Source organism: Megalops cyprinoides, chromosome 16 (genome assembly GCF_013368585.1).
Source record: "Megalops cyprinoides isolate fMegCyp1 chromosome 16, fMegCyp1.pri, whole genome shotgun sequence".
NCBI lineage: Eukaryota > Metazoa > Chordata > Actinopteri > Elopiformes > Megalopidae > Megalops > Megalops cyprinoides.
In genome coordinates this window covers 3,203,360-3,225,117 of record NC_050598.1, presented here as the reverse complement: position 1 = coordinate 3,225,117, position 21,758 = coordinate 3,203,360, and the positions used below count along the sequence as shown (strand labels likewise).

General features: G+C 46.0%; 1 protein-coding gene across 1 annotated transcript; it reads left to right on the top strand.

Annotated features, from left to right (window-relative positions):
- The first annotated feature begins 787 nt into the window (after positions 1–787).
- LOC118791537 (zinc finger protein ubi-d4-like) lies at positions 788–19,425 on the top strand. The gene is made up of 11 exons (XM_036548926.1): positions 788–829; positions 3,025–3,185; positions 3,590–3,697; positions 4,060–4,241; positions 8,016–8,108; positions 9,528–9,612; positions 12,931–13,068; positions 14,346–14,477; positions 14,654–14,766; positions 18,432–18,513; positions 19,285–19,425. Exons 1-11 carry the CDS (start codon positions 798–800, stop codon positions 19,365–19,367), a joined length of 1,209 nt encoding a protein of 402 aa, XP_036404819.1. The 5' UTR covers positions 788–797; the 3' UTR covers positions 19,368–19,425.
- Positions 19,426–21,758: the final 2,333 nt, after the last annotated feature.

Here is a 21,758-nt window from a genome sequence, read left to right as displayed (position 1 = left end):
CGATAAGCGTGGTACATCTGAGCGAAAATGGGAGACGTGGTTGAGACTTACACAAGAAAAAACCATATGAAAGAAGATTAAACAAATGCTCAGAGCAAAGGGGACCTAAACAAAAGGTTTTAAATCATTGTGGTTTGAAAGTCTTGGTGAAACTGCTCCTGTTACTCATTTGAGTCAAACTGGGTTGAAAGTTGAGTCCGAGTCTGAGCCCCAATGAAAGCATTGCATTTATACGATGCAGGAATGAAATTGTGTGTACTCGCATGCTGTGTGATGTTCCTAGAAGTGTTTTGTTGAAAAAATACACATATTCACTAAAAACATCTCTGTGCCAGAGCACTGCTTGTGTGTATATTGGCTTATTTGTCTTAAGCTGTAGATGGGGAAATGTGAGTTGGATAGGCTGATGCACTGAAACTATGGCTCCTCAAAGTCTGCAACTGGTGATGAAGACCATGTCTTGATCTTACAGCAAAAACACTGATAAATTTGCAATTTTTTTCCAGATAATATTTTATTATCTTCGTGACCTTTTGATGTGATCAAACAAAAGTTTGTTAATAAAGCAATAGAAAGATTTCCTCTTTTGGACGTAGTCTCTGATTTCTGGTTGAGCGTTTCTTATCTCAAGTTTTTTGTGCTCTATTCTGAATGTACGGAGTAAACTGAGTGAGCTCAACTTCGACCGGCTGCACTACTCGACCGTACCTGGTTCTCCTGCGGTCGGAGCGCGAGAGCACGATTTTGACGGCCGCGCGCGTAGGGGGAAATCTCCCGTGAAGCGCGGGCGAGTGAAGATGGCGGCTGTCGTGGAGAATGTTGTCAAAGTGTGAGTGATTCATTCGTTAAAATGTCCTTGTTCGATTTTACTTCTGGAGATCGGAGCGCAGCCGGGTCGGGGAAAGAACTTACGCTTCAATGCAGTTAAGGAGACTGTTGAAATAGCGGCGAGAAGCCACCGAAGGGGCGACAGCCTAGTCAGTTAAGGGAAGCTACCTCTTAGCGAGCCACGTAGCTAAGCTAACAGTCAAGTCATCCCGCAATTCATTGTTCAAGAACCGCTCAAACTTTAGCTATCCAGCTAACATTAGCTGGCTGGTTAGCTGTTTTATTGGACCCGGAGGAGTACTGGTTGTTTTAGAGCGTTGATTTCGCAGTAATCTAACGTTAAACTTGCTAATTAGGATTTGCCCCGGAGCGCTTATAATGCAGATGTTAGCGTTTTGCATTGCTTGCTTGACTGTCTAGCTAGTGTCGATGTACCAGATACTTGTGTAGTTAGTTAGCTAGCTGGCTAACCAGTTAATAGGCAACGCTGGGTAGCTAGCTAGTTTGCAAATTAATTATTTTTCAAACAGTATATTTATTAGTGAGCTAGCAAGCCATTCGCCCTATTAAATGAGTGATTTCTTCAGGAGTGAGTTCGGGCTTGACCACTTTTAGTAACTATCTCTGCGGTTAGTAGCGTTGGTTACTTAACACAGTAACTGGCGCAGGTAGCTAGTGATCTTGTACAGCCAGATTGCTAATTATTTACAATGCAAGCTGCAGAGACAAGGTTAAACTGGCTCATTTGGAAAAGCGCACGCTTCGCCTGTGAAAAGTCTTTGCCAACTTGCTCATATCTTTTGAACGCTGTTAAGATAGCTGGCTTTTTGATTACAATAAGAAAAGCGTGTGTTGTGTGTTCACGTAGATAACTGCATCACATCTGAATGTTAATTGAAATGTTTGTAACATGCAGGCTAGATGACTAGCTAGGTGATTGTCTTCTCTCGCAAATGTTGATAGCATAAAAATGAACTTGTCTAGCTAACAGCTCTATCTTTTGGTCTGATCGTGACACAGTATGATGTTTGGCGAACTATTAGACTGTTAGCTTACTAATATAAAATGTCCTGTAAATAGCACGTATGCTGGAAACGTTGCACAGCATGGTCTTGCTGCTTGCAATGCGGATGTCGTAGCCAAAGCTGAAGCTGTAACGCCTTCTCACCAGGCGTTTTAGCCTTGACGATTTGGATGTCATTGGCTCGCTGTGTGCATTGTATGCATTAACTAGTCATTTTCTGCGATTGAAGGTTTGAATGAGTTTTCTTTTTTCCTATGACTAATACAGTCCAATTTATACTCGCGCTATGCCTGCGACGGAAGACTTGCATCATCTGGAGGAGTTACTATCAGGTCTTTGTGGGTGGGGGAAAAATCAGTCACTTTTATAAACCATTTTTACACTTTGACCCCTTATGTCTTAACAGATATGTACATATAGCTGTGCGGACATAGACACATGTTGGAAATGATCACAGCGGTTTTTGATTGAGATTTAAGTGTTTCTCTATTTAAAATATTGTATTAATCGTGTACCAGCCCCCATCTTTATGACAGAGGAGCGATTAATACTGTTTTATCTCATATCAACACCAAGCCTTCGTATTCAGCACGCGCGGTTCTTTGACCTCGTCTTACTTGAGTGATTTTAGATTTTGGGAGGAGTAGCTGCGGGTTAGTAAAATTGTTTGTTCTGCCGAACAGCGATGGCCGTTTCAAGATTTTTCTCGCATTGAAATGTACGACTCTGTGTAAAAACTGACTGGCGGTATATGTTCAGTCCTGATAGTCAGGTTATGCAAACCAGGTCATGGTAAATTGTACACTCAGCACTGGCTAATTCCTGTTTCAGCCGAATATGGCCCAACTGGATGCATGCGGCTCTGTCGCAAACAAGCTTTCACGCCTGTCATAACACACCAAGATCAATGCTGTCCTGCAAGCCAAGCTTGATGAAAGCCTCCTTAACCAGATGAAAGCAACACGTGGTTAAAACGTCCCTTCTATTGTTATTTAGAAGACTTTTGCTCTGCAGTTAAAGGATTTACCAGACCCTGTTCAAAAACAGAAATTGTGGCTGTGGGTTTGTGTACTGTTTCCTGTGGTAATTGTTAACACCCTTTCTCCTGGTGTGTGTGTGTGTGTGTGTGTGTGTGTGTGTGTGTATTTGCGCATGCATACGTGCACACACAGGCTCGGAGAGCAGTACTATAAGGATGCCATGGAGCAGTGCCACAACTATAACGCCCGGCTCTGTGCTGAGAGGAGCGTGCACATGCCTTTCCTGGACTCCCAGACAGGCGTGGCCCAGAGCAACTGCTACATCTGGATGGAGAAGAGACACAGGGGGCCAGGTCTGAAACCCCACTTGCCATGTTTAAGCACAGATGTTTTATTACGATCAGATATTCAGCTTCAACTGTTAGTCCTATGGTGACTAGTTGTAGGCCGTGCCCCTTCAAGAACTTTCATAACGATACAGCAAATCAAAAATCTTTTAGCTTCAACAATGGCAGAGTCAGAATTTTCAGTATGACTGCACCCAGCTGACTATCTGTTCCATGTGTACAGAATGTGTGGCTTAAGTTTCCCTAAGAAGATTATCACTTACAATCATCAGTTAAGACTCCTGTTGACAGGTGTGAAAGAACAGATAGAAGCTTATTGGTGAGGTGGTTAAGTTTTTAAGTCTTCCTCTTCCCTTCTCTTTCTTGTGATTCTGCCCTCTCCTCTTAACTCCCCCTCTCTTGGTGTTCAGGGATTGCTCCGGGGCAGCTCTACACCTATCCTGCTCGTCGCTGGAGGAAGAAGAGGCGGGCACACCCTCCAGAGGACCCCCGCCTTGTCTTCCCTTCCCTCAAAACAGGTACTGCATTTCAGCCAGGACAAGTCCCATGTCACACACCAAGGGCTGTGTTCACCTGACACAGCCAACCTATTCCTGAGTGTTTGACTGCCTACGTTGGTATATAATAATCCTGTGTCTTTGATTCTTTCTGTTTGTACCTATATCTAATGAGTTTATGCGTGTGACTCTGTCTGTACTGTATGTGTGTGTCTGTACTTCTGTGTAATGTTTCAGTGTTTTTGACTGTCTGTGTCTTTGCTCCTGTATGTCTGACTCTGTATCGGTACCTGTATGTAAAGTTAGTTTGTGTCTCTCTGTGTTTGACTTTCTGCATCTGTACTTGTATGTAGATCCTCTGTGTTTGACTGCTTGTATCATAGAGTTGGAGTTGGGGCTCAAGAAGGATGCTCTGGTCCCTGCCGACGGCAGTAGTCTGGAGGCGCTGTTGAAGGCTGAGCCCCTGGACAAGCGGGGCACTCCGGAGCTACGGGGCCCGGAAGAGGAGCCCACCGTGCCCGAGTTGACTGGGGCAACCCACAATTCCTCCACCCGCATCAGGAAGGTACACCCACAATCCCTCTGCCTGCTTTAGGGGGGTACACCCACAATCCTTCTGCCTGCTGTAGGAGGGTACACCCACAATCCCTCTGCCTGCTTTACAAGGGTACACCCATAGTCCCACGTCCTGCATTATGAGGACAGCCTGGGGCCCTGTGCTACTTGAGGAGAGTATGGCAGACAGTGTCCTGCCTTAACCCCTCCGACTTCCTCGTTAGTGCTCACCCTGTCACACAGTCCTCTCCTACGCATTCAGAACATTTCAATGAAATGCAAAGCAATGAATCCCTTTCATAAACACAATGCATAGTATCAGAACTGTCTTTCCCTTTTAAATACGCTGTTTTATCTAACTGCTTATATGTAAGTTGATTGCTCTTGCATGCTCTCCCTGCTTCACCAGGGAACATGTGCTGTGACTGTTCATTGAGTGGCTGGATAATGCCTCCACCACCACGCATCCATCAGTCAACTTACTTAGTTATTAATGTTTTGGACTGGTGGAAGTGTCTTTCATTGTCTTGCTGAAACTGAGGGGGCAGAGTCAGGTTCCCAGTTTAGGATTTTATTGCAGATTTTCATGGAGTGGGTGTGGAATGTGTGGATGTGTGTGTGGTTTGTATGTGTGTGGGAGAGTTGCATGTGTTGTGAGTATGTGTGTGTGTGTGGTTTCCTGCAAGGGAAGGAGCAGGAATACAGAATTAGGCCAGTACCGTTTAGTGCTCTTGACTGTGTTAATGGTTTTGGCAGTTACAACAGTTACACATAACACACAAACACTATCTTAATTAACGTGCACACACACCCTTCTCTTCCTACAGACAATTGTATTACAACCAGTTGAACTCAGGCATAGTACTTACTCAGGCACAGACGCACACAACAACACAATGCTCGGTCCCCAAAGGCTTGGTCTCTCCAGTTATTCACCTCACGGGTATTGGTGCGGTACTGAGGCAGGGGAGGTCACCACTACTTTATTTTGTCACATATGCTTGGCCCTATTGAGGTTCTTATTGGTGGCCAAAGGATATGGACAGGTTAGAGGGCAAATGGTGACCTGGGGGCCGTCCTTGGGGGTGCGCCTGTGCCTCGGGTTACCTGCGGGGGTCCTGCTGATAAGGGGAGCAGCAGGACCGGTTTGGGCAGGTTTCAGCTGGGTTGTAAACGAAGTGCCTGTGAGAGGTGGGGGTGGTGTGCAAACAAAGACAAGACTAAGGCATATGGCCCTTTTCTACACTTGCATTGAAAAGTGAGATGGCGTTTTATCTTAAACGTGAAGTTACAGGTGAAGAGAAGCACCTTTGGAGATACAGCTGTCCACTTGCAACAGAGCGCAAAGCAGGGTCAGGCATTACAGAGATGGCTTGCCAGCTGCCCCAAGGAACCGGCATGTTAACGGAATTTAGCAATTTGCTGCATTCTCTAATTTGCTGGAACGGCTTGCTAAACTAGGGATAGTATTCTTGCATGTGGTAGGTTATTGTTGGGTAATTGAGTACAATGGCAGGTTGTTTGTAGTTGGAGACAGTAAATAGATGTATTTGGAAACCTTGCATAGCAAGCAAGGTGGCAGCACACCGAGGTTGTACCTCATAAATGCATCATATGCTGAAGAAAGATGATGCGTTAATGCATTGATTCCTTACTTTTGCACAAGTTTAAAATGCTCCTCTGCACATATATTATTTGGTAGCTGTTCAGAGTATGTTGTACCAAACATAATTTATCACCTAGCCTAGTGTGCAATGCGCTGCTGACTCGATTGCTAGCTAAAAATGCCAGATTTGAGTCTTTAGTTAATCTCAAAACTCCAAACAAGGGCTCCTGAGTGGCTCAGTCAGTAAAATGCTGGTCTTGGTTGGAGACTGATTGCTCAGGTTTGATCCCAGCCATGTCATTGGCTGACATGACATTGTCATGTGCTGCTAGTTGCTCGGATGACGTTGGTTGGTAGAGTAGCATCAATCCTCCAATTGGCGTCCATTTTGCAGTGGTGCGTTGTTGGACTGTGGGCCCTTGGCTAGTCTGGAAGTGTATCAGAGGACTGCCTTTATCTCGCTTCAGCACTCCTGAGTAACTGCAAAGGTTGTCAGGGTGAGGTGACCTGAATGTATAGTTGCCAATTCCAAAAACAGGCTTGCTTAAAGGTGGAAAAAAGCATTAAAAATTGAAACATAAATTCACTTGTGGAGACTTCATTGTGGCTTTTCAATTTCAATTGCCTGGCTGATATCACCAAATGGATGACATCCCACCAACCTCAAGAAGACAGAACTGCTCTTCATCCCAGCCGGCCCTTCCCCCCTGCAAGACCTCTCCATCACCGTTGATGGCACCACAATACCATCCTCTCGATCAGTAAAGAGCTTGGGCGTCATCCTCGACAGCAACCTGGACTTCAAGGAGTACATTGCTCGCATGTCACGGGGCTGCCGATTCCTCCTCCGCAACATCAGGAGGATTCGTCCGTTCCTGACAACATACGCCTCGCAGCTCCTTGTCCAATCCACAGTGCTCCCTCGCCTGGACTACTGCAACGCTCAACTTGCAGGCCTCCCAGCCTCCCAACCACCCAGCCTCTGCAGCTCATTCAGAATGCAGCTGCCCAACTAATCTTCAACCTCCCCCAAATTCTCCCCTGCTTAAATCCCTCCACTGGCCTCCTGTCGCTGCCAGGATCAGATTCAAGATGCTGACCCTTGCCTTCTCTGCAGTCAACAGGACAGCCCCTACCTACCTCCAAGACCTCATCCAGCCCTACACACCTGCCCTGCCCCTGCGCTCAGCAGCAACTGCACGTCTTGCTCCTTGCACAGACAAAGCGGGAGGTTCTTGCTCTGCAAGGCAACGACGTTTCTCCTACAGCACTCCCCAGTGGTGGAACAAACTCCCTGTCCCGCTATGGACAGCTCCATCACTCCAATCCCTCAGATGTGGTCTGAAGACACATCTCTTCAGACTCTACCTGCACTGACCTATCACACAATTGCCCCCCCAACCACGTATTTCCCAAATCCTGTCTGCTGTCATCTTTCAGCTTCTGCTCTGGATCACCGCTGTTTTAAATTGCTGTGTGCTTTTTGTGTTTGTGTTTTCTTGTTACCGCCTGTACTCTGGCACACATTGCACTGTTTTGAAGTTGGATCTTGTCATTTGCCCTATACCCTGTAGCTGTATAAATTAGCTAGTACTGTGTCCTCAAACTGACTTTGCTCTCAGCTGAGAACTGTCTCATTGTGGAACTGTACACACCCTGTCCCCGTACTGTCGCTATACTTACTGTATGCACTTTTGTACATCGCTTTGGATAAAAGCGTCTGCCAAATAGATAAATGTAAATGTAAAGTGAATAAAATGCAATATTGAGATGCACATCCAAAGCAATGTTCCAGGTGATTATAGTTTTGTGTGTCATAATCATTTATTGCTTTATCTAAAGACACAAACTAAAAATCAATTCAAGAAACTGTGTGGGTGGCAACCTTGTCTTACAAAATCTATCTGTTCCAGCCACACCTTTCCCCTCCTATAGCTAGCCTTTTCAGGGTGGGCCCATCCCCAAATGAAATCGCAAAAACAGGCAAGAGGATGTTATTCCAGAAAGTAATTTGCCTTAAAGAATATAGAAATTAAACAGGCTATTTAGTTAACCCAAACCGTACTAACACCGTCACCAACAGAAGTTATTAGCTTGTGCTAATGCTAACAGCCTCTGTCCTCTGCCTACCTGCAGAGCATGCCAGCCCTGACACCCTCTTTTTATCTGTGTGCACAGAGAATCCTGGAGCCTGAGGACTTCCTGGATGACCTGGATGACGAGGACTACGAGGAGGACACCCCGAAAAGGAGGGGGAAAGGGAAGGGGAAGGTGAGCTGTTAATGGGGACAGAGTGCATCGTCTGGCCTGTATCAGAGCTGCAGCAGGCCGGGCTCGTGAATAGCTCAGCGGTTACGGTGCTCGCTTTGAGTGCACGCTGAGCTCTATGGGCCAGGTTAGACCCCAGCTGTGTCAATGCCCAACGACATCTAGGAGCCCACAGCGGTGGAACAATGTGGCTTGCGTTTGGGGTCATTCGGGGACAGGGGCAGGAACGGGGGCAGGGTCTGCTCATCCTGCTGTTTTCAGGCATCCTGTGACTCATCGTGTGCCCTTTGGCAAAGCCGCACCCATCCCCCAGTGGGTGCTTCACTCACCGAGCTGTGCTGGGTGACTTGCAGTGTGGAAAAACAGGCACGGTTAGTGTGTGAGCGTATTGGGGAATTACACTCGCCGCACTCCTGCACGGTTACAGAAGTTGTCTCAGTGAGATGAGCATCACCTGTGCAATTGGGGATTCCATAATATGCATACGGGGGAAAGCCCTAAAAAAACTACAGCAGGGGCTGTGGAGAAGTGGGTTGTACTTTCATTTCCTTTTAAATGATGGGTCGATGGGTTAAATGATTTCTAGGTAGAATTTTCTTAATTGAATGTTCTTAATAAGAACGTTACTTCTCAATGTAAAATATGCAAGGTCAACATGTCAAGGTCACAGAGGCTCCTGATGAATGTTTCATAGTATCTGCATTTATGATCCTGTACAGGTGCTCCTCGACTCGGTTACGTCCCGATAAACCCATTGTAAGCTGAAAATGAATTTAATACATCTGACCTACCGAACATCATAGCTTAGCCTAGCCTACCTTAAACGTGCTCAGAACACTTACATTAGCCTACAATTGGGTAAAATCATCTAACACAAAGCCTATTTTATAATAAGGTGTTGAATCTCATCTAATTTCTTGAATACTGTACTGAAAATGTGTAAAACTTATAGTATCCAAAAAATGCTGGCAACACAGTACACTGTAGAGTATTGTTTACCCTCGTGATCGTGTGGCTGACTGGGAGCTGCGGCTTCACATCATCGTAAAGTCAAAAAATCGTAAGTCGAACCATCGTAAGTCAGGGACCGTCTGTACTGGCAAATAGCCATGCCTGTCCACTGTGTATTCTAGCCACTTGTTCACGCAATAGATGATCAATAGATGATTTACCCTGCTTAATTTTCTTCCTAATCTTTGTATTCACCCCCCCCCCCCCCCCCCCCCCCAACTTTGTATAGAGTTTGTCTAGTCTGGCAGCTGGCTGTAGGATGATGTGCAAATCACATATTCCTTTTATTCACTCATCCATGGTTTGGTGTCTGAAGTTGTGCTTGTCACTGTGACCTGTAAGTTCAGATTGGAGGGCTGTCTGTGATAATAAGGAGCTGTAGTGATGAAGCTCTGTTGTCTCTGCTGCCAGGGCCGTGGAGTAAGCAGCAACCGGAAGAAGATGGATGCGGCAGCGGCTGCGCTGGAGGACAGGGACAAGCCGTACGCCTGTGACAGTGAGTGACACCGCGAGCGGGGACGGGTGCTGGAAATGGGACAAGCAGGGCACTGGGAACAGGAGAAGCAGGAGCAGCGGGGCAGCTGGGAACAGCAGGAGCTACAGCTGTAGCTTTGTAGCTAGGTGAGATGGCTAGGTCAAGATAAACAGGGCCCGCTGGACTTAAAAGCAGACAGCTGTAGTCCAAAGCACTGCTTTATTTAGGCAGGCAATTTGAAAGCTGTCATAATGCATGTTAAATCGGAGACAGAACCGTTAAATCCAAGATGAAACGTGCGTCGAGGGATTCGGGAACCAAAGGCTGACTTTCAGCCAAATGCTACAGTCCAGCTGCAGATGTTAGCGTGAAATGATGGAGACCACTAAGCTATTTATCTGTTTTACTATCAGTACTCAGTGTTCAGACTTGGACCGGAATGGTTATATTCAAGTCATTGTGGCATCCATCTCCCTTTGTGGTCGGAATTGCCGCCCTATGGGTTCATTAATGCAAAGACTAGGCAACCACTACCTACGAAGTATTGGATGTGAAGTAGTTTGACAGGTGGGTAGATCCCCCAGAAATTGGGCAGGCAGTGAGGAGATCCTTGTTTATATTAAGGCTACAGTAGGCTTGAATATTTTCTTTAAAAGCTGTTTAATTCAAGGAGACCATGTTAAGGCTCCATCTCCCCAGAAATTCATGGATATAAACCTTCATGGCAATAAAGAGGTGGGACCAAAATGACTCATTCAGAGCCTAGCAGCATTGCAGGATGGCTGGATGTGTCAGAAGAAGATTTGCGCTAAGTGTGTTCTGTTGTTGTAAAAAGGTAAGGCTAAAAACATGATTGGATGCATGGCCTTCTTCACCTAAACGCCTTTATTCCTTTGGTAACAATTATACCAAATAAAATTGTAAAATGACGTCAGCGGTGTACAAGGTCATGAAACAGGAACTACCAGTCATTGCCAGGAACTACCAATCAGCTGGCTCCAGAAAATTGGGATGTGTGTGTCTGTGTCCAGCAAGCATTAAACACATCTTCTGTGCAGCTGCTGTACGGTTGTCCTCTTGTGATTGCCACTGAAGACATGGACCACCTAGCACCTAGCCACCTGGTCCAGTTGTCTAGACCATTACAGGCCAGTGACCTAGGTCATGGTCCACACCATTGCTCTTAGAGATTTTTCCTGGAACAGTGTTTTTTTTTTTGGCATTTAAATCAGAGGGGCTGGATTGTCAGGGGAGCCAGGTGCAATTGGAAGGAGAAAGGAATTACATCCAGGTCAAACTGTTAGCTCTGGGTGAATGTGTTCATTCAGGGTCGATGTGAAGTCAACCTTTTTGTCTGCTGGTTGTTCATAGCTATCGTTTTTAGGAAATTATGATTTCAGGGCTGGTTTGTAGAGACATACTCTTATGTTTTATTGCCTGCGGCTTGCTCCAGTTTCTGGGGTTGTAAATGCAATCTCCTTCTCCCTGGCTTCCAAAGCAAGGTTGATTACTTCTTCGAGCCGGGCTTCAAACTTCAAATCTCTCTGTTGGCCACAATACGGTGCCTAGCTGGTCCCAAAAGAGTAACGTTAAAATAAAGGGGTTCTGTCTGTCTGAGCTCATATCCTGCTGTCTCTCCTCTTTCTTCTTCTCTCTTTCAGACACTCACAAAACCATGTTTCAGTACCTTCTGAATGAGGTATATCTTTCACATGGCCTTATTCTGCCTCTTGTCTACTTATTACCTGAGGGCGTTGTGGGTGTGTGTGCATGTGCGGTAACTCAGAGCTGGGAGCTTACGTTGCTGTGGTGTAGTTTTAGATTTCCTTTAAAGTAGCGGTGTGCTGTCAAGTAGTTTGACTAAAGTTACCGGGATCCCGAGTGGCTCATCTGGCTAAGGTGCGTGTTCCTACAGCTGAGATATGGGTTCGAGTCTGAGGTGTGCCATTTGCCGACAGTGACGGGGAGTCCATGTTGGTGGAAGGCAGTCAACCAGAGCATTGTCGATACCCTGCGAACCATCTGGCTCCTGTGTGCTGCTCAGGTGTTGAAAGGGAGAGACACCTATGCTCCATTTGGCATTCACTTTCCTAGTGCACTGTGGGACTTGTGGTTTGGAAAATGCTGCAAAAGTCAATGCAAAGTCAATTTGAAATGACATGGACCACAGGGCTCAGCCTGTGCTTTAGAAACAGGCGCTTTTACCGCGTGAGCCGCTTGGATGCTTTAGACCGCGCTTTTGAGTTGTGACAAACTGCTGTGAGTCACTATAAGCTTGTTGCAAGCACAGGCAAGGAGGATTCAGACTGAAATCAACGTGCACGCATGCCGGCAGGTTTCTGCAGACACTGCAGACCAACAGCATGGAGTGATGTCACAAACTGAAAGTTCCAGAAACTACATGCAATTGCAGCCAACACACAGTAGCCACCTCCCCTCAATCCAGAAGCCGCTGCTTTCAGTGGTGATATCTGGACTGGTTATTTGCTATTTACTAACAGATTTTCCTGTTTCTCCGTGGCATAATTTTGGTCTTGCTCGTTTGACTATGGTGTTGCTTTCCCAATATCCGTGCATCCTTTTCACTTTCTCCAAATATCCCCATCTCTATCCTCCTTTTGTGTCGGCTTCTCCTGACCCCAGCTGACTCGAGGCAGAGAATGAGGAGCCCACGTTGTTGTGTTCTCTCCGGATTAATAAGTGCCCTCCTCTGACCCCTGGAGAAGGCGATGGGGGGACGGGGGGTGGAAATGCCATTAGCTCAGGATCACCGGCGCTCTCTGTCTGCAGCATGATGTCTTTTAACTTTCCCTCTCTCATCCTATGAATGGCCTTAGTGAAGCAGAGGGGGAAAAAACAACATCTTCAGCAGCTTTAAGTCGAGCTGCCTGCTGCTTTTCTCGCTTATTCAGTGTTTTTTAAAGGAACAGCCCAATACACATCATGTTGGGTCCAAATACTGTGGACTTTAAGTGGTGTTTCCAGTGGGATGTCACACAATTCACCTGATAGGTTTAGGGTTTAGTCTTATGAAAGTTACAACATCAGTTGCACAGGTGAGAACATGTTAATGCACTACAGGTATTTGAAGCACAACTCCTCTGCTGTTGCAACAGGGCTAGAGATTAGGAGGGTCATTCAGGGCTGCAGGTGGGGTTTGCTCTTTTTTAGCCGTGACCCAGAAGAGCGTTTGAACACATTCAATAGAGTTCTGTTTCTGGTATTTTACTGCACTCTTGTGACGGGTATATGACTGCCCTGTGTAAACCGCCTGTACATGTGTGTGGGGAAGCTAGCGAGGTGCTGGCGTTCTAACCGGTGCCATTTGGGTTTTTCCAGTCTGTGGGAAGCGCTACAAGAACAGACCAGGCCTGAGCTACCACTATGCCCACTCCCACCTGGCTGACGAGGAGGGTGAGGAAAAGGAGGAGGCAGAGCTTCACGGCCCCGTCACACCGCACCCCGAAGAGCACAAGAGTGAGTCCGTTTCATCCACTGGCTGTTCATTTGTCTGTCCATCTGTCCATCCATCTCTCCATCATCTATACACACAACTCAGTAATGTATTACAGTAATGTCAACATTACAATATTTAGCAGATGCTCTTATCCAGAGCGTCTTACATAGGTTACAGTTTGATCTATTTATACAGCTGGATATTAAGTTCTTAAGTACATTGTCCAAGGGTACAACACCAGCGCCCCAGTGGGGAATCGAACCAGTAACCTTTCAGTTAGGAGCCCTGCTCCTTACTGCTATACCATATTGCTGTCCCACAACTTGCATATATGGGGCCATGAGTGGCTTGTTGCTGTGAACATCATCAGAAAGCTAATCACAAACCGTACTCCTTCATGAAAGCCCTGATTTGAGCTGATTGGGCTTTTCAGACATAATGGTACACCATCGCTGATTTCCAGCCAGTCACATTATGTTGACCTATTAACAGCAAGTGCCTTTTTTCACTGTGATATTATGATAAATTGCGCAGACTGAAAGCCTTTACTTATTAATCTGATGGGGCATGTTTGCTGCGTAGTCACAGGAGACCCAAGTGTGTTTGAGAGCAGTGGGTGCTTTGTTCGGCCCCTAATTTGTTCGGCCTGTGTAAGGTCCCGCTGTAATATTTTTAACGGCAGCTTTCTGTGGGAACCTTATTAATGGTTGTCTGCAGCATAACAGGCTGTGACTTCTGCATGTCAGAACACTGTGCTCTGAATGACACGGATGTGCTGAAGGTAGAACAATAGCACAATCACCTGATACCATTACTCAGCAGACAAAAAGGCTTGACAGCGTTCAACAAATGACTGTACATTAGCGCAGTTTGGCCTGAATGCTGTGTGCTTACGGTGAGAATGTGTTTGCTTTCAGCTTTTGTGCTCTCATTGTGCTCCGCGCACCCCAGGTCCACAGAGGTTTTGGTGACTCACAGTCAATACAGAGACCTTACAGAAAGGACATGCATGGCAAATCCTAAAACAAACACGATTAGCAACGTGGAGGGATATGTTCAGCACCAACAGGCATTTAAGAACGTAATTAAGCGTATAAGAGCTAGCTTTGTTTAAATTTCACATGCAGAAAGAAATGTTGTGCAGGGAGTGGTTACATGTGATCCCCCGAGACCCCCCAGTGGTGTGTTTTTAACCTGAGCATGTTGCTGTCTGTGACCTGTACAGCACTGCTTTAATAGGATTATTTTTTTGCGAATGTGTGTTTAGATTTTCATTCTTTATCTACTGACCCATCAGCCCCCAAGAAAGGACCCGACGGCCTGGCTCTTCCTAATAACTACTGTGACTTTTGCCTGGGCGACTCCAAGATCAACCACAAGACGGGCCAGTCGGAGGGTCTAGTGTCCTGCTCAGACTGCGGCCGCTCAGGTAGGTGCAGGTTCCTTCATCAGCCTCACCCTCCCCTCCCTGCATTAGCCCCACCCCTCCCCGCATTAGCCACACCCCACTCCTTTCCTTCACCAGCCCAAGGCACCCCTCTTCCTGCTTTCACCTAGTTAGCTGTTTGTATGTTGCTTTTATAACTAACCTCCCACTCCCTGCAGGTCACCCGTCCTGCCTGCAGTTCACACCAGTCATGATGGCGGCAGTGAAGACCTACCGCTGGCAGTGCATCGAGTGCAAGTGCTGCAATGTCTGTGGGACGTCCGAGAATGATGTAAGCCTCCCGTGCCACCCCAGAATTCAGTTCAGCATCTGAAAATTTTATGTAGAAAACTACAGGCCATTTTCAGTTCATGAATTGAATTTCAGTTAATTCCCTGACTCCAGCTCTGGTATGAAGTCAGGTAAAGTAGAGCACAGTTCCAGATCTCAGGTGATCAGCGAGATTTAACTGGAGGCATACTGCATTTTTTTGGGTATGCTTTTGTGCTGTTTTTTGTTTTTGTTCCGCTTGATGGCCTGTTTATACAGGAATGATGGGAATATGACATTACATTACATTTTGTGTATTTTTTGCATTGAGAACTGTTTGGCCACGAAATTCACTGTGTTTTGCTTCTCTACCAGTCTGGACTACAGGCTCTGTTTCCACTTCTGTCTGATGTAGGTCATTCCCAAATTTGCCTCTCCTTGAAGTGATAAGTAATGGCATTGTTGTCTGGCGAACGTTCAGATGAGTCATGCTAGCCTTGCAGTGTGTTTGCAGTTGTAGTGGGAGATGAAAGAAACAAAATTTATGGCTAGCAAGTAGATCTAATCACCAAAAACCAATAATGTCCTAGTTTCTGTAGGTCCATAATTACGTCTAGTGCCGTTATAAACATGGCAGACGATCTTCTGAAATTTTACTGTTTCGTTCTGTATTTCCAGACGATGAGTCAATAAAAATCAAGACTCATTTCAGGCTCTTATGGAAGGGATCTTATGTGGTAGGATCATTTGTATAGACACAGAAGTAGATGTGATTGTGGTGATTGTCACATCTTCTGGTACCTGTGACAGTGGAAGCCAGGGAGAATGTACAGTGCCGTGAAAAAGTATTTGCCCCCTTCCTGATTTCTTTTATTTTTGCATATTTGTCACAATTGTGTTAGATCTTCAAACAAAATTTAATGTAAGGCAAAGGGAACCAGAGTAAACACAAAATACAGTTTTAAATGATCTTTTCATTTATTGAAGAAAAAAGGTTATCCAACACTATATCACCCATGTGGAAAAAGTAATTGCCCCCCCTAAACTTAATAACTGGTTGTGCCACCTTTAGCAGCAACAGCTGCAACCAGTCACTTCTGATAACTGGAGATCAATCTTTCATATCGCTGTGGAGAAATTTTGGCCCACTCTTCTTTGCAGAATTACTTCAATTCAGCCACATTGGAGGGTTTTTGAGCATGAACTGCCCGTTTAAGGTCCTGCCACAGTATTTCAATGGGGTTCAAGTCAGGACTTTGTCTAGGCCACTCCAGAACCTTGATTTTGTTTCTTTTAAGCCATTCAGAGGTGGACTTGCTCCTGTGCATCGGATCATTGTCTTGCCGTATAACCCAATTGCGCTTCAGCTTCAGATCATGAACATTTTCCTTCAGGATTTTCTGGTAGAGCAGAATTCATGTTTCTGTCAATTATGGCAAGTCGCCCAGGCCCTGAAGCAGCAAAGCATCACCGAACCATCACACTACCACCACCATGTTTGACTGTTGGTATGATGTTCTTATTGTGGAATGCTGTGTTAGCTTTTGCGCCAGATGTAACAGGATCCATGTTCCACTTTTGACTCATCAGTCCACATAACATTATCTCAAAAGGCTTTGGGGTCATCAAGGTGTTTTTTGGCAAATGTGAGAGGAGCCTTGCAGCTCTTCCGTGGATACCCTTTTTGACCAGTCTCTTCCTAATGGTGGAATCATGAAAACTGACTTTATCTGAGGTGAGTGAGGCGTGCAGTTCCTTAGAAGTTCGTCTGGGTTCTTTTGTGACTTCCCAGATGAGTTTTCGATGTGCTCTTGGAGGAATTTTTGTTGGCCGGCCACTCCTGGGAAGATTCACCACTGTTCCAAGTTTTCTCCATTTGAAGATAATGGCTCTCACTGTGGTTTGCTGGAGGTTTATTTTTGTGATGTTTAGATTCAACAGGGCTTGCTGTAATCAATCCTGGGTGTGTTTAGTCTAATTAAACCCAATTATCAATTGGACTTGGTTAATTGGTTGATTGAGTAACGAGGAGGCACTTTTACACACAAGGCCAGTTGTTGGATAACTTTTTTTCCTTCAATTAGGGCTGCAGCTAACAACTATTTTGATAGTCGAATAATCTATCGATTATTCTATTGAAACGAATAATTATGATTATGAATCGCACAATTACTCAATGGCTCTTTGAGTAATTGATAAATTACTCTTTGAGTAATTTATCGCCTTTTAAATTTAGCTTGAGGTTGTTTTAGCCATATGCTACCTAATAATAAAGACAATGATGAGAACTTCATTAAAAAATATGTCTTTTAATGAATGGTTACTAGGACTAATTCAGTGAGGGCATTTGCTTGCTGGGGAGTACAAGTCTGCTGCCTGAAGAAAGCCATCCATGGTATCCAACAAACCCATAACTCGTTCAAATTAATTCAAATGCAACCCACATTGGGCATGCACGCATAGACACAAGTTGCAGAAATCTTTCGCGATTTAGAAAGTATCAAATTCTCTGGCAGCACTAGGCAGCAACACTCCAGCCATCTCCAGCCATAAACATTGCCATGACAATGATGCAATGTTTAAGTGTGACAAATATGCAAAAATAGGAGAAATCAGGAAGGGGGCAAATACTTTTTCACAGCACTGTATACTGTGCACTGATGCAATCCTTCTCCCGCTCTGAGATGGAGGCCGTGGGAATTTGGAAGATTCAGTGTGGTGTTGTCATGCTGCTTGCTTACCCTGTACCTCTATGAACAGCATTTTGCCTAGCATCACAGCTGTTCTTTTCAAGCGCTCACTCTACTTTAGCTCCTGCTCCACTCTGACTGAATCCAGTACATTAGCTCCCGCTCCACTCTGACTGAATCCAGTACATTAGCTCCTGCTCCACTCTGACTGAATCCAGTACATTAGCTCCTGCTCCACTCTGTCTGAATCCAGTACATTAGCTCCTGCTCCACTCTGTCTGAATCCAGTACATTAGCTCCTGCTCCACTCTGACTGAATCCAGTACATTAGCTCCTGCTCCACTCTGTCTGAATCCAGTACATTAGCTCCTGCTCCACTCTGACTGAATCCAGTACATTAGCTCCTGCTCCACTCTGTCTGAATCCAGTACATTAGCTCCTGCTCCACTCTGACTGAATCCAGTACATTAGCTCCCGCTCCACTCTGTCTGAATCCAGTATGTTAGTTACTGTGTGACTGAGCATTCAGCAGTCTTGATAACACCGCTACTAGAGTGGAGAGAAATAGTGGATTTGCACCACAAGAAATGTGGGAAACGGAGATGAATTGAGAACATGAATCTTACCTTCCTTTAACCTTGGCATGAGTCCTGGAATTGGGGGTATGAGAAAACTGTGACTGAATTTCTGCTCGATGAGTGTGTGGAAGAATCCTTTACTGCAGTACTAACTGAAACCTGGGGGCTGGACTCTTTTTCTCCCAGCTTTATTAGCTGCCAGTTTTGTATTATGCTGATCACTGCCACAGCAACCACTGAACCTGTGTAGGAGCATGGGGTGGGATACGTGCAGTCCTCTGACACTTACGCCCACCTGACACGAGTAGTCCTCACACTAGGTGTCCTGTAGTTTAGTTTATGGTCTCTTATCATGGCCGTCCAGCCCAGGCATATGTAGTGAAGGTGCTGACCGCTGTGTGCTCTCCTCTCTGCTTCAGGACCAGCTGCTGTTCTGTGACGACTGTGACAGGGGATACCACATGTACTGCCTGAGTCCTCCCATGTCAGAACCCCCCGAAGGTACGGCAAGCTGCGGGGACAGTGCTGTCCCACGTACACAGACTGTCTCTACCCTACTCAATGTGTCTCTATGCACTCACACACACACACACACACACACACACAGCCATCACATGGTTTCTCAGTGTATGTGAGGGAAGGCAGAGGGTACACTCCCTCTCTCCCACACATACACACACATGCGCGTACGCACAGACAGAACTGTCCCACAGTCCAGTTTCTCTATATGCTCTGCCTCCCCTCACTCACACAAACACACACACACTTGCATGTATACATTTGCATACATACACGCACATGCATGCACACATGCACGAACGCCTACACATGCTCAATCATACACATACATGTATGCACACACACACATATATACACATTCGCATAAACAGACACGGTTAGACACACACTCTCATACGTACACACACGCACGCACGCACACGCGCCTGTTCTCCCAGGTTAATTGGTGGTGCAGTGTGTACAAACATCAGATTGGTGGTGTTGCCATGCAACCAGTCTTTATTGTGAATCATCAGTTATAGCAGGCAGTTTGTTTAATCCGTGCAACTCATCCATCTTTCACATAAAGTGTTCATTGAGAGTATTTTTTACAACAATCCACTACGGTGGGCATTGCTTCTAGAAATGTGTCATTTGATTTAAGGTAACCATAGAGTTGAGTGAGAGTGTGAATGTCTCCTGTTTTGGTAGTTGAATAAACCTGTGCATGTTCCCTGAAGAATCCTGTGTTTTTTTTATTTTTGTACCTTTTAGGAAGCTGGAGTTGCCACCTGTGTCTGGATTTGTTGAAAGACAAGGCCTCGATATACCAGAACCAGAACGCACCGCCGTCGTGATGCGTTCACCCCTCAAACCCCCAAAGCCCCCCCCCACCCCCTGCCTGCCCCATCCACACTCCCCCCCCAGCAGACCTGCATAGGTGAGGGAGGCCAGCCAGGTATGCAGGGGACCTCCACAAAGGAGACCCCACTTTGCCCCATCCTGGAACGGGACAAGACGAATGAGTGCCCCAAGCTCAGCCGCCTTTTCCAAGCCTACCCCTCACCCCTCCATCACATCCCCTTCTGGGCTTGTGCATAGTACGACTGTTAAACGTCCAAAGCCGGACACACCCCACGACTCCCCACATCCCAGCCCATAGGTTCACTTTCAACTACACAGTCCCAGTGGGGGTTGCTTTTGCCAGCATTAGGTGCTCATGGACAATGTTACAAATGCCGGCCGGTGTTGATTCTCTGGAACATCACCCCCAACCCCGAAAGTCTGGGTGGTGTTTTTCTTTCCCGCTTCCCTTTACTTTCTCTGCCTTCTCAGAACAGCACCCTCCTTTGGCCACGAAGAACGCTGCACATACGGTTTATCATGAATGGCGGAGGCTGACCATTACCAACAGTCGCATGCTGCTTCTATTAAAGAGCCTTCCTTTCCCCTCATCCTCTCTGTCAATCGAGACGTTGGTCATGTGTACGAGACAGTAGTAGTTGGAGTCGGTCAGCATGCCAGTGCTTGTTTGTCGAGAAAGCTGTAGATGTTTTGTATATTTCTATATTTGTAAGCATATATCAGTGTGAGTAGTGTTTAAAAAGTGGAGTAGCAGAAAGCTTGTCCATCGGCGGTCCTTGTCAGTGGTCGTCGCTAACAGAAACAGTCGGAACGGGCCGAAGCGTGCCCACAGGAAAGCCAGAAGCACAAGGGGTCTGGTCCAGCTTAACGCCAGTACCTTACCAGTGCCGGGCCTATGTCAACATTACTTGTGTCAGAGTTCAGAGCTGATGGTGTTGCTGTGCTGGAGTGGATCAGCAACAAGGGACCGAGGGCAGAGAGAATGCCAGGAAGAGGAGGAGGCCCAACCGAGCTGATGCAGGGCGGAAATGGGAAATGGAGCCGGATTCTCGCCCCTTGCCCTCCCCTGGCAGAAGAGGAATATTCTGTACTGTGTTATTCAAGTTGGTTCCCCTCCTGTCAGCATCTGTCACGGTCATTGACCCCCCCTGCCCCCACCTCCTCCCACTACCTACCTCTCAGGGCTCGGCTTTTGATTGGTCCTCCAGTCACTAAGGATGATTGCTGAGCCTGAACAGTGACTGAATTCCTCCAGAGGTGATGTTTTACTCACTGCAAGTGCTTGTTTACCAGTCACAGGCTCATCGCTTAAGCAGCGAAGTAAAACTCCACCTTCTGCAAGTTTTAGGCTGTCATTGGGTTGTTATTCTGGCACGTTAGGTTGATTGTCTACAACTAGGGATGTTAGATGTTACAAATGTTTGTAAAGTTAACCCTTAACATTTTTATGTCTTAAGTCAAAATTTCTGAAGTGTCTCAAGTTTTGTCAGTTCAGTCAAATGTTTTAAACAGATCTTTAATTAAAAACATAAATGGTAAATTTTAACATAAATGGTAGCCTTTGATAGAGAAACTCAGTTAAAATTCCTGACCCTAAAACCCACTATGCCAGGGCTGCTCATCCTTAAGGAGGGCTGCACTGTCTGTAGGACTTACTTCCAGGCATGCGTTAATCCACCTCATTTGGCCACTGTCTGGATTGAACCAGCTTATCTTCTCTCCCAAGTGTAGAGAGAGCTGGAGAACCAGCAGGGTACTTGTAGGACCACAGATAAGCAGGGAGGCTTTAAAGGAACAAAGTGAACACCAGAGCACAGTAGATGGGACCTCTTCTGCAAAGCCAGCAGAGGGCAGCGTTGGTCCGTGATTAACATTCTGGGATTCATATTGATGATCAGGCCATCTCCTGTTGTGCTGAACCATGAAAGCTCTCAGCTGAGAAGCAAGCGTTGAAGAGTTGGCACAGCTGTTTGCTTCATTTACACTGAATGGTAAGAGAAAATACAGGAGTTTAGACTTCTGAGACCACTGCACAACTAGTGAACTGCCTGCTCAGGAAGGGGAAGGCTTTTAGAGGTTTTTTATATTGACACGTCTCTCTTCAGACTCATTCCAGTCAGACCATTTCTCTCACCCTTTTTCCCTGTGGCAAACGTGTTGCAAAACTTCAAGACTCATAACCTACAGAGGACATGAACACTGCACCATAGACGCACAAGGTGAACTTGAATTCCTGATGCACCGAGAATCATAAAAAGCAAAATGGCTTTCAAGTCAGATCTGAAGTGTAGCTGGGAAAGAACTTGCATTTTTGCTACATTCTGCAGGGGCTCTCTCTCAAAACAGGCTCATCCAGTAGCCCTGTGGACTCATTATTCTCATGC